Consider the following 16,280-nt stretch of genomic DNA (forward strand, 5'->3'; position numbering starts at 1 on the left):
TGTTTAAGTATCATGGAAAAGCAGTGGAATTAATACAACATAATGCTACTTAAATATGTGTGTGCTATATTTACAATGCATCACGTATTTTATTCTGCAGCTGCTCCTGAGTGGGTAGAACATATCAATGACACAGAAAGGGATATAGGCAGTGACCTGTACTGGCCTTGTGTAGCTACGGGCAAGCCTATTCCAACAATTAGGTGGCTGAAGAATGGTGCCTCGGTGAGTGTATTGCTGTAGGTAACACAGACTTGAGTGGTTAGCTCATGGAAACAGTGTTTTGAAGCATGCATTATTAAAAGGTTAAAGGAAAATTAATTATAATGATCTAAATATTTCCTGATGCCACTTGCATGAGGCATTAAAATCTATTTTTAAAAGTTTCATCTCAATCTTCTCTTATTTCTTCAGGCTGTTTAGTATTCAGCTTTGACTTATCAACTTAACTTTTGACCACATGTTTAGGAGGTAGATACCCCTTTTTCTCTAGGCCTTTTTAAGCAAATGCTCTTCACTCTGGATAAAAAATGTCATCTTTTCTTCAAAATTAATCCTTTTTACCATATTAAAGATGAATGTGTCTTTAAAAATATAAGACAAAAGTCAGTGGAGATGTGAAAATAGATTATTTTTTAAAGTATCAGTGGTCCTTATCCTGTATTTTTTCACATTTTTTCTAGACAAAGAGTGTTGCAAATGTTTAGGTGATGTTTAAAAGAAGTTTAAAGAAGTACTGTTTGATAATTTAATTCTATTGGATATTTGGTTTAAACAAAGTAAATTTTTTCTCCTAGTATCCTGGAATCATAGAATGATTTGTGTTGGAAGGTGCTTTAAAGATTGTTAGTTCCAGCCCCCTAGCAGCGGACAGGGGCACCTTTCACTAGCCCTGGTTGCTTAGAACTCCATCAGCCTGCCCTTCAGCAATTCCAGGGATGGAAGATCCACAACTTCTCCAGGAAAAACCTGATCAGGCATTCCAATAGTGTATTCAAAGCCTAGTGCTTACACTACATGAAGAGCCGTTAAAAAACCAAGAGAATATGAGGGCACAGTGGAGCTCTGCATCTGCTGAGCTGTGACTCAGCAAACAAACAAAACAGACAATGAGGCAGCTTGGTTTTTGACTGTGTATCTTAAGAAGAATGTATGATGTTGGAGGCAGAGCAGGGATATCACCATCTGCTATATGGAGGTGGCTTAAACCAGGAAAAACAATGCTTCTTTTCTAGCTTTGGTAGTTATTGCAAACAAATATTTTAACAAGTGAGTTACTTGCTGGTCCCCACTGAACTTGGCTTTCACTAACAAAATCTGCATACTGGATTGCAGAACACAGTGTGCAAGTCTCCAGTAGTACACCAGAAGATTATGCTGTGTGTTACTATGATGATAAGATGATTTCCAAATGAAAGACAGCAGAAATGTTAATTGCCTTGCAAATATAATTTGTTTCTAAATCAGATAACTTGTAATTAGACCTTTCATTTAGAGCACAACAAAGATTCCTTGTATAAAATCTTGTATAAAATCTGATTAAAACATTTTCACATAAAACAGTCAGAAAATATGCTTCCCTTAATCTGTTCTCTTTTCAACTAAGTACTATTCTCTTAATCTTCCACTGCCCCATGCAATCCAAAGAATTTAGATACAAGAGTTAAAGCTTTCAGCTTAATTTTATCAAGAAAACAGAACACATTAACATGATCTTTCAAAAAGTGCCTGACATCTACATTTACAAAATACCCCACCTTAACTAGCTTACTTTGATTTACTGGTTTTTGCTTTTTTACATTAAAACCAAAATAGTTTGTACTATCTCTCAGAGGAATCTTCTGAAAAATTCCTACCTCACTGGGACTTGCTTTGACTTTTTCCTGTTATAAAATTATGTAACAAGAGAAAGCACTGATGAGTGAGCATGGCATAACAAAATTTATTTGCATAAAATTAATTTAATTCCTTGCTTCTTATTTCTGAATCAGTAGTGTGCATTGATATGATAACAGGGGACTGGAGAGTAAATTTCTCTACTGATACTCAACTAGAACTTTCCCAGAAACTTAGATATTGAATTGCAATGACTCTTTCTTTAGAAAAAGGTGAACCCAATGTTACTGAGAAAGGAAAAAAAAAATAATTTGGATGGATGTGGATTCTTCAGCTTATGTGGTTTATGTTAATGTCTTAATATCTTGTTATTTTATTGATTCTGTGTTTTAGTTCCGGAAAGGTGAACTAAGAATACAAAGTCTGACCTTTGACGATGCCGGCATGTACCAGTGTATAGCAGAAAACATGTATGGAATTATTTATGCAAATGCTGAACTGAAGATTGTGGGTCAGTGGATTATTTCTCTATTTACTATTTCAGGCTTGAGTAAGATAGCAGTTATATTTGCAAGTACTGTTTGGTAACAGATTCCTGTGAGGATGAAGCTAAGAACTCTCACTCAATCTAGGTGAGATGGGGTTTATTTGAACTCTCTAGCTGGTTTTTGACAACAACTTGAGGAATAAATTTGCCAACCTGTGGGGCATGTTTTCTGTTTGTATTTATGATGCTTGTTGCCTAATGTTCCCCCTCAGAGGAACTGATAGTGCTGATGTTATATGAAGCACATAGAGTTGCAGCCTAAGTTTTTAAGCTTGCAAAACTGGTTGAGAAGCCTTTTCATTTTTGCTCACATATGATCACTCCTCTGTGATGCAAAGTCTGCTTTTTAAGAAACCATGTTTCCACTTACTTGGCTTTTGAAGCTCTTCATTTTTGTTGTCCCCTTTGATTTTGCGTTCTGCAACCCCTTACGCTGAAGTCACAATGTCTGGTTTTGCCCACAGATAGCTGTGCCATTTGATGGCTGCATGTAGTTACGAGTCCACTGTGTTTTCCTGAGGAGCATCCTGTTGAAAATTCGACACTCAGATCCAAAGTTCTCAGCCTTTAAACAATTTCTGATGTTTTTACTGATTTCATTAGAGCAGACACACTGACTGTTTGACAAATTTTTCTAAATTTCCCTGTGGTAGTTGCTGTTTTTTCCATCTCACACTTGCCTTCAGACTTTCCCAAGAACTAAACTATTCTTGGTTTTCCCAACCCATGCACAACAATGCTTGAATCTACACTGTTATTCTATTACTATGTACTCACTACCAGCTTGGTTTACACAAAACGAGCACTTTTTAAATGTGCGTTTTCAAAATTCATTGTTGGTAATGTGCAGATATTGGTCAGAGTTTTGCTCTGTACTTCTGTAATTAAACAATAGCCTTATTTCCTCAGGCTGTGCACACACTTGCTGGCATAATTAACTTGCTGATATGCCAAGGCACAAAATAATGAAAAGCTTTATTTTCTTTCATTTGGTTTCAAAAAAAGGAAAAATGAGTAAGCAAAGATCTGACCTCAGAGACATAAGTGTGGTGCTTATGACAGTCACATCTCAATACTCTTGTACATCTGAGAATGTACCTACAGCCAGCTGGCCAAACAGAAAACCACAAAGAATAAGAAGGGTGCAGTTTTAGTTTGTAGAGAGGGTTAAAACCACTGAAAAGTAAACCCAGATATTCTTTGGAATTATGATTGAGTGAGCAACTTGTTAAAGAAATTTATCTCCAGGAATCTGAATTTTATTAGGGCTGATCAAAAGGCCTTTTGAAAGGGAGGAACTTTCAGTGGACTTTGATCTTGTTAGATTAAACTCAGATGAAAGTTCAGAAATCAGTAGAAAGAAACCTCTAGGGTACCACAGCACTAAACTACGTAATGATTTTTCATGTCTCTTGTAGATCAGCACATACTTCAAGTACATCTCTGTATCATTAGTACTTTTCTCACTAGTCTGCATAATGAACACTTGTAAACAATTCAATAGTTCTGTCTTTTATTGTATGTTGGAAACAAATTCTGTTTTGCAGTAAAATCACTAACAGCAGTATTTGTGTTAATTTTTGCTTTCAGCTTCACCTCCTACTTTTGAATTTAACCCTATGAAGAAGAAAATCCTAGCAGCTAAAGGGGGGCGTGTAATCATTGAATGCAAGCCTAAAGCTGCTCCTAAGCCAAAATTCTCCTGGAGCAAAGGAACAGAATTGCTTGTAAATGGGAGCCGGTTAGTACTGACTGTCAGTGAACACTTTGAGCCTTAAAAGTGTAAACCTTATGTATCTGTCTGTCTATCCCATAGGATGGTTCTCCCATTTTGCAGACTTCAGGGACAGGAGAATGTATAACTTCAGGAAAATAATATGCCAAAATGTTGCTGGCCGTATAGATTCAAGGAATTAGCAGGGTATCCATCTTTATCCAGTCTGATTTAAGAATTGAGTTGTACCGTAGAACTCTAAGAAAAATACTTGAATGAGTACAAGTGAATAGAAGTACATTCTCTTGCTCCAGCAATCTGAGTCTGGATCTAATGTCTCAGTCTAATCTACAGTCTCTTTAAATATTTTTTAGTGCAGTAGTGTTTATAAATCCAGTAGTTAGATGTGAGCTTGCAAATGTTTTTGTGGTTTCTTCTTTCATTTACCACAGTTCCTACAGGAAGCATTGCTTTCTAACAGGAAGCATTGCTTTCTAATATAGAATTTAATTTCTCTTGCACTTTCCATAGCATACGTATCTGGGATGATGGGAGCCTGGAAATTATCAATGTCACAAAGCTGGATGAAGGTCGCTACACCTGTTTTGCAGAAAATAACCGAGGAAAAGCCAATAGCACTGGTGTTCTAGAAATGACAGGTAAGCCTCAGAATTGCAATAGTTTGTTTTGGCAGAATCCCTTAGTTCAAAATGACTAATTTTTGTTCCAGCATTGTGCTACTTTTTCTAGTTTAATTGCTCATTAACACTGAATTGATGCTTTTAAAGCATATTGCTCAGTTGAAACTGGGTATGTTTGCATCACCCTGAAAACTGCATCTCAGTTTTCAGGGTTGATATTTCCATAAGAGATTAGTAAACAAGATCCATTAAGTTGACATATTTTAATGCATTTCCCTTTATTTGGTAGCTTAGCACTTATGCTAAGGTGTGATTCTGGGGCCATGAGTCAGAGAAATGGGTCTCCTGATGTCCTTCCTTAGTGTTGTGAGGTTTTTTTTGGGTGTTTTTTTTTTTTGGTTTTTTTTTTTGTAGGGGGTTTGGCTTGGCTTGGTTTAGTTTGGTTGTTTGTTTATTAGTTTGTTTCGGTGGTGGTTTTGTTGTTGTCGTGATGGTGGTATAAGCATGTTTGAGAGAGCGTTGCTGTTAAAGAAATATGCATGCAATTTGTGAGATGAGGGCATATATATATGATTGCACTTCTAAATTACCTTCTTTTATCAGTATTTTTATTTACTGATTGAGTAATGATAGCCTTAATTGTGTATTTTAAATCTGATGTCAAATAACTAAATAACTGTAGACTACAGACAGGAAGGACAGGAACAGCATTCTGTAAGACCCATGTCTGTGAAGTACAACTGGTAGTGGAAGTGTCTTTTGTTAAATAGGTTTTTAATCTCTGTTCCAGAAATCATGCTGGATTGACATGACAGCTCAATGCTGATGTGCTTTCTTCCTTTTCTTGTATTGTTTTCTCTTCTTTTTCACATGTAGCTATTTACACAATTTGTTATGCATCTATTATATTGTTTCTCAATAGATAAATTAAGATCACAATCCCTGCAAGGCTGTAATGAAAATCTGACTTGGCCCAACCAAGTAGAACTTTTCATTCATTATAGAGACAAGTTTTAAAACATAGGAAATATTATAATTGAAACAAGTCACGTAGGACTCATCATGTGTCTTCTTTCTACTTGAGACAGAGTCAATGAATAAAAATAGTTGTAATGTGATTCAGAGATTCAAAGAGCTAAACAGAAGCCAGCTATTTTAGTTATGAAATGCTTTCTTTATTGTCTTCAGTTTGGTCCTTTGAAATGTAGTTGTGTGAATAACGTGAACTAGACTTTGAGGGAGTGGTTTAATGTATGATCAAATAGTTCTGAAGCTGAGCTTATATTTTAATAAATATTTATTTATTGGAATTCTCCATGTTTGCCATTAACTTCACAGAAGCTACAAGAATTACTTTAGCTCCGTTGAATGTCGATGTCACCGTTGGAGAGAATGCTACCATGCAATGCATTGCATCCCATGATCCCACATTAGACCTGACATTTATCTGGTCTCTAAATGGCTTTGTAATAGATTTTGAGAAAGAACACGAACATTATGAGCGGAATGTTATGGTAAGATACTATAGAACCTTATTTAATACATGAAAGCCTAGTTTTCTTTGTTGTGAATAGTTGTCTTTTCTGTGTCGGTTCGGGTCCAGTAGGCCAAGAACATCAAATAGAATTACAATTCAGATACCTTACAGACACATAGACACTTGTAGGCAGATACCTGAAATCAGATATCTAAATTGATGTAAGCATTTTGGTACCTCAAATTATTACTGAAAATAGCTGGTAAGGTAGATAGCCTGATTGTAAACAGGGTGCAAATTACCTCAAAAAAGTTTGCATATGCATTAATTTTTACTTACCCATGTTTTTATCATCAGTATTTCTGGAATTTGGCACGAAACTGGGCCAGATGGTGGGTAGGAGTCAAACAGTTTGTAAACACTGAGGAGGAGCAGTTTATGAGAAGGCTAAACAAGTTAATACAAAGACACTAATTTTGGCATGTAGAACAATCATAGTTCCTTCGTATTTGCATGTATAGTTATGTTTTTAGAGTCTTCTATCAGGTTTATTTAAAATTAATATCTCTATTAGAAATCCTTTCTTGTTAAGTCTAATCACCTGCTGATTTGCCTAATATTCAGCAATCTTCAAGTGGCTGCCTGCTTGTGTAAATATTCTGCTAGTTTGGATTTAAAATATTAAAAAATTCTCACATTTAGATACCTTTTTATTTTTTTGTGCTCCCAAGAGAAACAGCATTCAATGAGGATATGGAGAGAAATGGTTGCTAATGGTAGTTGTGGTGTCTGGGAACACCAGGGACCACATTTAGTTTCAGCTCTGTGTTCAAAATGATGTACCAGTGCCCCCTGAAGAGTCCTTCTCCTAGGCTGGCAATATTATCTGATTTTCCACGGACCAAGAAATTCCTTTTTTTGCTTTCAGTATCTGTTTATCTCTATGTGAAAATATGTTTAAAGTGTAACTATTTTAGTCTGATTTGGAACAAAACAGCCCTTTGAGGGGTCAAGAGTTGCCTCAACCTTCTCATTTGCTGAGTTGTAAGATGTAGTTAAGAAGCCACATTGCTCCCTTTCAGTGAGAGAACATGTCTTGCCCAGGAAGCCAGTAGGAGTATGGTAAGATCAGCTGATAAACATTCAAACCCAAAGACATACCCTCCTTTCTGCAGTAAATCTCCTGACAGGCAATGTCCACACTCAGTAGCAGGGTGGTAAGTAGTTTGCAGTGTATGTTGTGTTGCCTCAGGAATGAGTAAGTATGTAGTTATTCTCCAGTACACTGGCATCTTTCAAAACATTTCCTGCAAATGGCTATTAAGTCACACTTGTGATAGGTCTGTATTTACACTCCTGTAGAGTACTTGATGCATAGGAATACCTTGGAAAAGCTTGAATTGCCTCCTAATTGTATTAGTTTGTCCTTAGATAAAGACTGGAATGAGTCTCAGTGTCAGACAAGAACTTAAAGAGTAAAGCCCCAGTAAACCTACTCTTTGTAAAAGATCAAATAAAATTAGTCGGTGTCAGATTTTATTTAGTTGATTGCTTTAAGCTACCTGACAGTTGTCACACAAAGAAATTTGTCCCATAGAACAGAAAAGCAGGTTGAAAGTGTTAATGAATTGGTTATTTTGGTGTGGAAGGAAGGTAAAAATGGCTTTATCTGTAGTGCAAGAGAAAGCACTCCATCTATGGGTCATGTGTTGAACATGTTGAGCAAAAACTTTTATATCGCTGATATGATACACACTTTTGGGGTTTCCTCTAAATAATGAAAATAGAAGTAAACTGGTGTTTTTTTTTTTCTTTTAAGGGAAATTAATTCTGAATTTTAGTCCTGCTTTTAAGGCACTTTCTAGCAAAGCACTTCAAGTTGACAAATGTGGGACCAAATAAGGCCTTCAGAAAATGTGTAATCTCTTAGAAGATTGACAATTTAGTTTCCAGCTACCTCTTTCGTCTTCCAGATGGCCAGTGGTCCTGGACTCCTGATCTCAAATTCTGATTATCTCCTCAGTATTTTATGTCCTTTATTGAAGTGCTTCATTTTGGAACCAAATAACCCTAACTTTTCTAGACTACCTTGGTCTCTACAAACTTTCTGTGGTCTGCAGAGGGAGGGAACGAGGTTCTTCTCTTCATGTGAGTGTTGAATCTTGTGCTGGAATGTTTCCTTTTTCAGTAGAGGTAGAGATGGATACTCCACAGGATTCAAAAGAAGATCAAGAACTCTTAATTCATTTAGACCTTTAAGTAGTTTGTCAATTAATTTATTATCAGTTAATGAATTTGTTACAAATTAATTTACTTCAGGATACCCTGAAGGATATCCTTCCTCCTGAAGGATATTTCTTGGTTTCTTTTGCATTTGATCTGTCAAAACTGGTAGAAATTCTTTTAGCAGAGGCATCTTCTAGTTTTGCATTCCTAAGCCTTAATTCTGGGCTTTCAAATGCAAAGCAAGTGCAAATAGTCTTTGTTACTCTTCCACAGTTATCTTGGTCTTTATCTGGGACAGAGGAGACAGTAGGATTGCATTTGAAGTCTGCTTTTGTAGGTATTAGGTGGTTCAGTGCTTAAGTAATAACAAATGCAGAATTTTTAACAAATTCAGCAAATCTAATGCAATGGTTTATGTAGGATATAATTAAGACAAAAATGTAGTTTCTGTATTTCTCTTTTCTTCATTTGTTATTGTATTGTAGCATTAAGGGTTTTTCTCCTTCCTGGCAAGCGAAGGGATTTTCTCTTTTCTCCTGCCAGTTTCCCTCTCCCTGGCAATTCTGGGCTGAAGTCACTGGGGGGCAGGTTTGCTCAGACTCTCCTGGATGTAAAGAGTGAGCTGGTTTACACTTGACAGCAGCAGCCCGAGCTGCTGAGCTTGAAACGTGCTCACCAGCACTTCACAAACGCAAGAGAAAAAGATACTGCACTGTGAATATTAAGGTTACTGGGTATATGAAGCATGTGCATAGTTTCCTGTTGATGAAGGATCCTTATCTGTCCCTCTGATACTATCACTATTAATTTATGTGACTATGCAGATCAAGTTGCTGAAACTTGATAGAGCCAGAGTAATTTCAGTTCTCAAAATAATACTATTGTTATTGTCATATAGACATAATGAAATGCTAATTAAATTCGGGTAAACACCTGCATAATTCTTCTTTCTTTAAATGCAAGCTTTGGTATCTCTATCATTGCTGAAGGCAAAGCTAATTTGCATTACATTAATACTAAAACTAATTTCTCAAAAGGACATTTTTCAGTTCTGTTTTCATTTCCTGTGACAGCAGTATGTAAAGGGGGAAAAAAAGAAAAAAAAAAAAATTGGTTAGCTTCCAAAGAGTCAAATGGAGTCTTCAAAATCTTACTATTTAATAGATTACTTTTAACTTTATATCTGGTTGTTCCTCTAATTATTTGATTGAGGAACTAAACATTAACACATCTTTTCAAGTCCCAAAAAGATACAGCTCTTCAAGTAATCTGGAAAACACTAATGTTTGTTTGTTATTTATAGATCTGGTTTTTGTCATATATTTTTAAAGACTGAAAAGATTACTTTTAAGATGTTTATATTTAAAAATACATAAAGTATCCAAAAAGGAATATTCCTTTAAGTTCGTTACAAAAAAAAGAGTAATTTTTTATACTTTTGAGTCCCACTAGTCTATTCATATGGATAGTCAGGAAAAGGAATTCCATAATTTAACTGGTTCAAGTCAGAAACTTGTACGTAGGCTTAAGAAGAGTTCAAGTTTAGGCTGTAGTTGTCTTAGTGACATAATGACACAAATGCATTTTAAACAGCTTCCCATATCATTAGTATTTCTGTTTGCTATATTATTTATTAGTTGTCTTAATTGATGTCAGTGAACCTGAAACCCTGATAGTTTTATCACCATTTTATCTTTAATAAGTTAAATTGAATTGCTGTACAAGTGTTCAGGAAGTTGACCTTCTTGCAAAAAGCTTTCTTCTTTAAGTATTCAAAAAAGAGTAAGTGGTGATGGAAAGATACAGTAAAGCCAGGGGATGAATTTTGTCATAGAGACAACTGACTTGCTACCTCCTTATGTTTTCTCATATAAAGGGGCATTTCTCAAGCTGAGGCTGACACACCTCAGTGTCATGAGTGCTACAGAGCAGGAAGCAAAACCTGCTGAGTCCACACTGACTCTGAAGTGTGAATTCTCAGTTTGCAGTGTTCTTTCCAGTGTTCGTAGGTGCAGGGACATGGCACAAAGGCAGACAAATACATTCAGCATAGAACTTGCAGGATCCACAGCTCAGGCTCTATTCAGCTTTGAAGTAGCTTCTGAATCCAAGGTGTCTGTGCATAACCACCTCTGTCCCTGCAGCTATCTTGTGCTTAACCTGCTGTAGTGTGGACTTCTCTGAATACTGAAAAGTTTGCGTTTTCCTTATGCAAATATTATTCCTCTTACTTTATCTCTCTTTGAAGTACAGAAAGCTTTACAGTGTTCTAGAATGACACTCATAATATTCTGGATATACACTACCAGACAGGTACTTTTCACACTTAAATGAGTGCAACACAAAAGGAAGACCCTGTTCCTTTATTTAATTTTTAAAGGTAATTAGTCCAGATACCAAAATTCCCACTGCAGATTTCTGAAAGTGGTGAGATGAATTCTAGATTGGAGACAGTGTTTGCCAAAAACACTTTGCTTGTTTCTTCTCCAAAACTGATGAGTTTATAAACAACAAAGAACAAGTTGAACTATAAAAGTGGTATTAGAAGAGTAGAGATTTACAGCTGCCTGTTTTTTGTACATTTTTTTTAATTGCAGTTTGTTGGCTGACATGGATAGACAAAGTTATTCTACTGCATGCTCCTGCTTCAATGGATTGCTACGGAGACAGTTAGTTTTATTGTAAAAATCTGTATTCCAACCCAAATTATTCTATGATTCCACTGTTACCTGCAGCAGAAAATATACAAGGATTTTAATTTCCAGTTTTCTTCATTTCTTTCCCTGGTAATCCTCCTTGCGGAGTGTTAAGCCTTGCTCCAGGTGTAGACCAGAAAATTAATAGAAAGTTCAAAAGAACTGAAGAATTGTAGTAAAATAGATAGAATTAGAGAAGCATAGAACAGTTTAGGATGGAAAAGATCTTTAAGAAAACTAAGTCTAACTGTTAACCCAGCACTACGAAGTCCACCTCTAAACCGTGTCTCTAAGTGCCACATCTACATGTCTAAATGCCTCCAGGGTTGATAATCAACCACTTCCCAGGCTGTCCTGTTCCAATGCCTGACAGCCTTTTCCATGGAGAAATTTTTCCCTTGTTATTTGGGAGAAGAGACCAACCCCACCTCACTACTTCAGGTAAAGAGTGATAAGGTCCCACCTCAGCCTCTGCTCCAGGCTGAACACCCTCAGTTCCTTCAGCTGCTCCTCGTCACACCTGTGCTCCAGCACCTTCACCAGCCTCACTGCCCTTCTCTGGACCTGCTCCAGCACCCTGATGTCTTTCTTGCTGTGAGGGACCCAAAACTGAACACAGTACTTGAAGTGGCTCCTCCCCAGTGCCAAGTGCAGAGTGACAATCATTGCCCTTGTCCTGCTGGTCACACTTTGTCAGATACAGGCCAGGATGCCATTGACCTTCTTGGCCACCTGAGCACACACTGGCTCATGTTCAGCTGCTGTCAACCAGCACCTCCAGGTCCTTTTCCACCAGGCCACTTTGCTGCCACTCTTCCCACATCCTGTAGCACTGCCTGGGGTTGTTGTGACCCAAGTGTAGGACCTGCACCTGGCATTAACCTCATACAATTGGTCTTGACTCATTGATCCAGCCTGTCCAGATCCCTCTGCAGAGCCTTGCTGCCCTCCACCAGATCAATACCACTGCCTAACTTGGTATCATCTGCAAACTCACTGAGCATGCTCTTGATCCCCTCATTCAAATTGTCAGTAAAGATATTAAACAGGACTGGCCTCAGTACTGAGCCTGGAGTACCCCACTGATGCCAGGTGCCAGCTGGATGTAACTCCACTCACCACCACTCTCTGGGTCCGGCCATCCAGACTGTTTTCTTTCCCCGCAACAATCCACCCATCCAAGCCATAGGAAACCAATTTCTCCAGGATAATGCTGTGGCAAATGGTGCCAAAGGCTTTCCTAAAGTCCATCTGAAAACATCCACAGCCTTTCCCTCACCTAATGAAGAGGTCACCTGATTGTGGAAATCAAAATAGGAAAGCTCAGTTATGCAGTGATTAGGAAGAAGAGGTTATTTATGGGCTAGAACAAAGCCAGAATTGTAGTGAGCTCATTTAGTACAGTTTTTGAACATATTAGGGTGGCAGGTGATTGTTGATGAAGCATGACCAACCAAAGCAACTGCTTACTGGTTTTATATGGAAGAGAATTCCAGGACTCTCAAGGTACTGTCTCAATGCACTGCTTTCAGTGCCTTGATGCATTAGGGCGGTGCTTTAGATGTGAGTGAGCTGAAAGTGACTCTTAAGTATTACTCCCAAAGCTACCCAATTTTGGGTAGGTTTGGAGGAGTATTTAGAGGCAATGGCCTAATAATAACAACCTAGTGAGCATGGAATGTGATGGATGGAGTCAGTGGTTAGGAGCAAGGAGGGGAAGGAAAGCAGAAGATATAATGCTGAGGGTGAAGCCAACAAGCAGTTTGCTCTGGCAGAAGCCTTTGAGGAAACTTGTTCTACTTACAGCACAAAGAATTGTAATTAGTTTAGAAGATCTGCCAACCTCTCTGCTAGAATTAAAAAATACTCTGCAAAAGCAGTTGACTGTGCGTGTGAGACTTATGAGGCTACCAAAATTCATGTACCATCTGTAGTTAGATAGCAGAAGCTAAGAAAGCCAGCTGTGAACACTACTAAGAGAAATGTAGTTTGCAGTGTATTGTGAATTTTTGTCATCAACCATAAAGCTGTGAGCCATGAGCATAAGTGAGCAAGTACCTAGGCTTTTTCTGGTGTTGTAAGTGATAACAAGCCCCATTACCAAAGGGATGCTGGTACAAAGCACAATGTCCTCAGGAATTTTCAGCGGTATGCTGAATGGAGAATAATAATACATTTATTGGAAATATTTCCCGGTCCGCATCTCAAGTGTAGAATTAACATTGTATGTCCTTTACATATAAATATAGCTCACTGAAGGAAAAGATTCTTTAGTGGGAATGACTGTCATCATTATCCTGCTGAGTTTTTTTATTTATCTATAACTATGGCTTATACAGCAAAACAAGGTCTCAGGTGAATAGGATTAAGACAGTGATGTTGCACTGGGGATGTTGTCCCTATGTCTCTGATGTCAATAGCAAGAAAACATCTATAGTCACATTTACATTAACTTACCTCAACAGCTGTTGGATTATCTGTTCTGGTTTTAGCAACCACTCAACTAATTCTTTACTGGCAGGATCAAACCAATTCATGTGAGCTCATTTAGAGTTAATAATTCTAGGTACAGGTAGTAGAAAAAGGTATTTAACATTATTTCTAGCTTTGGACAAACTGATCTCATCACCAAGAATCCCATCTCTTCTGGATTACTTCTTATTGATTCTCTTACCATTTTACATCTACTGTGTATTAAACAATGCTGAAGCTCAGATGTCTAATTTTAGAACCTGAATTTAAAAAAACACTCTGCTTACCAGGTTCTCCAATTTCTGCCAAGTTAACTTTCTTATTTCTTGGGCTTGGAAGTCTTATATTAACAGAAGTTCCTTTATTGTCTCTGAAGGCCCAATAAAAGTGGATAAGACACTGTTTTCAGTCAAAACATTAGATTCCTGTAAATGGTATTTAATTGTACAGGGGCACATTCTGATGGCTTTTGGCAGTTTAGTGCCCTGGCAAAGGTGATGGTCAAAAAAACCCAGTGACTCTCAGAAATAGGTCATAAAATGCTATTTTTGACATCACTATTAAATCATAAATATAGGGCTTATATGATGCAAGTATTTGCTTGAAACTTGGTAAATACTGAGTGGTGAACCACACCTTGGAATATCCCTGAGTATTGCTATCACTATTTCCAGTCTGTGATTCAGTCTTCTCTGAGTTAAGGAAGGCATTTTTAAGCATAGCCAAGCTGAGGTTTTGGTATGAAAACATACAGTACATTCATATCTAATTTGTGGACAGAATTCGCTGATGCCTGTGCTCTTAATTTGCTTGGTAAGCTCTTCTCTTACCACCAAGAACTTCGGCTTCTTCTGAGGCATGGAAAGCTTCATTACCAACTGCATGAAGGCTTGCTCTAGAGAGCTTCTGAAGCAACAAGATACAACACCGTATCTATGATTTTTTGATGATTTTTAAAATTATGTTACATTTTTCAATCTGTTTTTCATCATTTAGGTTTTAAGACCAAGTTTCCATAAGGGAAATTATTGTTTGGGCAAGTATATGGGCACATCATTATTAAATACAATAAATTATTTTAATTAAAGTGCTAACATAGAAATAAGTACTAGCCCCAGTAAGAATTTGCAACCATTTGCTATTGAAGTAATAATATGATTATGAGAATTTTCATAATCTGTTTCTAAACCTTATTGCTTTGCCCAGCATTTGCTTACGTTTATTTGCAGATAAAAATGCAAGTAATTATTAGAGAATCACTGTGGTTCTTTCTAGGATGACATTTAGTGTTAATGAACCAATACACAGCAGCAGTCAAATAGGGAACTGTTTGTCTTTTTTATTAAAACCAAAACCAATAAGAGCAGAATTAAAAAAAAACAAAAACAAAAAAACACAAACAAACAAAAAGAAAACCTCCCAACACACCCCAAAAAACCAACAACCAAATGAAAAGCAGGAACTGAAAAATCAAAGAGTTTGATTTTTTACAGCTTCTTTGTTGTAATTTTTAGAGGACAGAGAATCAGGTAGCTGCATTCTTTTTTCCCGTAGAGCTGCTGACACTCTGAGTGATTTTTCTCCCTGGAAGCTGTTGCCAGAATTGCTTAGCCCACTGTAGGGCTCACAAGTCAGGTGTTCAGCCAGACAGTGTTCACTTATGCAGTAACTCCAGCAGATTTTCAAAGGATGCTCTTTGCCACAGCATCTTACTGGAGTTCTCATGAATAAACTGAGGAGGCATGAGCTCAGAAATGACACTGTCCCACACTCTCCTCATCTCTGTAGGATGCATGCACTTCGAAAAATCAAGTTAAAAGCCATATTAGCCTTGAGTGAAAAGTGTGAATATATATATATCCACATGGAAATAGCTTAATAATAGCTAAGAGAGAAATTGTATCAGGAATACTGGATTGTTCACTGATCCAGCAGATCTGTTTGATCCTTGCTAGCAGCACTTGTGTAACTCAAAGAGAGAAGGCACAGTGTAACCTGCCTTGCTTGCTGACCCTGTAAGGCAATCAGCTGAAGTATTGCTAGCTACAGTCAAGCACTCTCTTTCATGTGTGCTTGATTCTTCTTTCATCCAATTATTTATTTACCACAGTAATTTCTTAAATATGTGAATTCTTATGTTGGACCTAAAAAAATTGATGCTAACATTTCAGTTTGTGCTGAAATTTTATGCCAGCAGAAATTGAAGCTGGCAACCAAAATCCTCACTGGAGTCTGGAAAGGAAAAGGGTAGTGTTATCTGTGTATTTTAATCTCCCCTAAATATAGAGTATAAGCTCTCATTCTAGTTTCAGAGCATTTGGAAAAGATTTAACTTGCTTTCTCCCCCCATCCTTTTCAATCAGGAAAAATAAATTGGATGGTATTAGCTTTATTTCATTTCTTCTGAGTGTCTAAATGCAGACACACAGGCCATACTATTCGAGATTGTCTCAAAGGTCTTTTTTGTTACCCAGCATCTCTGATGATGAAAGCACTAGTTCTTACACCTAAATATTTTTGCAGCTTCTTTTTCATATATACCATTTTGCATCTGAATTGTTTTTACTCCTGCATGTAAAGATCTGTGGATTGCAGAGAGCTATCTCAATGTTTGGGGTTTTGTTTTTTTTTTTGCAGGGAGGGTGTTTCAGTTATATTTTTGAACAATTTT

The 16,280-nt window shown here is 37.2% G+C and overlaps 1 protein-coding gene across 1 annotated transcript in view; it reads left to right on the forward strand.

The window, feature by feature from the left end:
* CNTN1 (contactin 1) overlaps nt 1-16,280 on the forward strand; it is a 204,462-nt gene that overhangs the window by 150,442 nt on the left and 37,740 nt on the right. Inside the window, exons 10-14 of the mRNA XM_054271979.1 lie at nt 101-225; nt 2,230-2,347; nt 3,974-4,124; nt 4,629-4,756; nt 6,077-6,252. Of these exons, the coding sequence (XP_054127954.1) occupies nt 101-225; nt 2,230-2,347; nt 3,974-4,124; nt 4,629-4,756; nt 6,077-6,252 (698 nt within the window). The remainder of the gene's footprint in view (nt 1-100; nt 226-2,229; nt 2,348-3,973; nt 4,125-4,628; nt 4,757-6,076; nt 6,253-16,280) is intronic.

The sequence above is a fragment of the Melozone crissalis genome, unplaced genomic scaffold (assembly GCF_028551555.1).
Source record: "Melozone crissalis strain CALT ecotype California unplaced genomic scaffold, PUWL_Pcris_2 ptg000004l_1, whole genome shotgun sequence".
In the NCBI taxonomy this organism is placed as follows: Eukaryota; Metazoa; Chordata; class Aves; order Passeriformes; family Passerellidae; genus Melozone; species Melozone crissalis.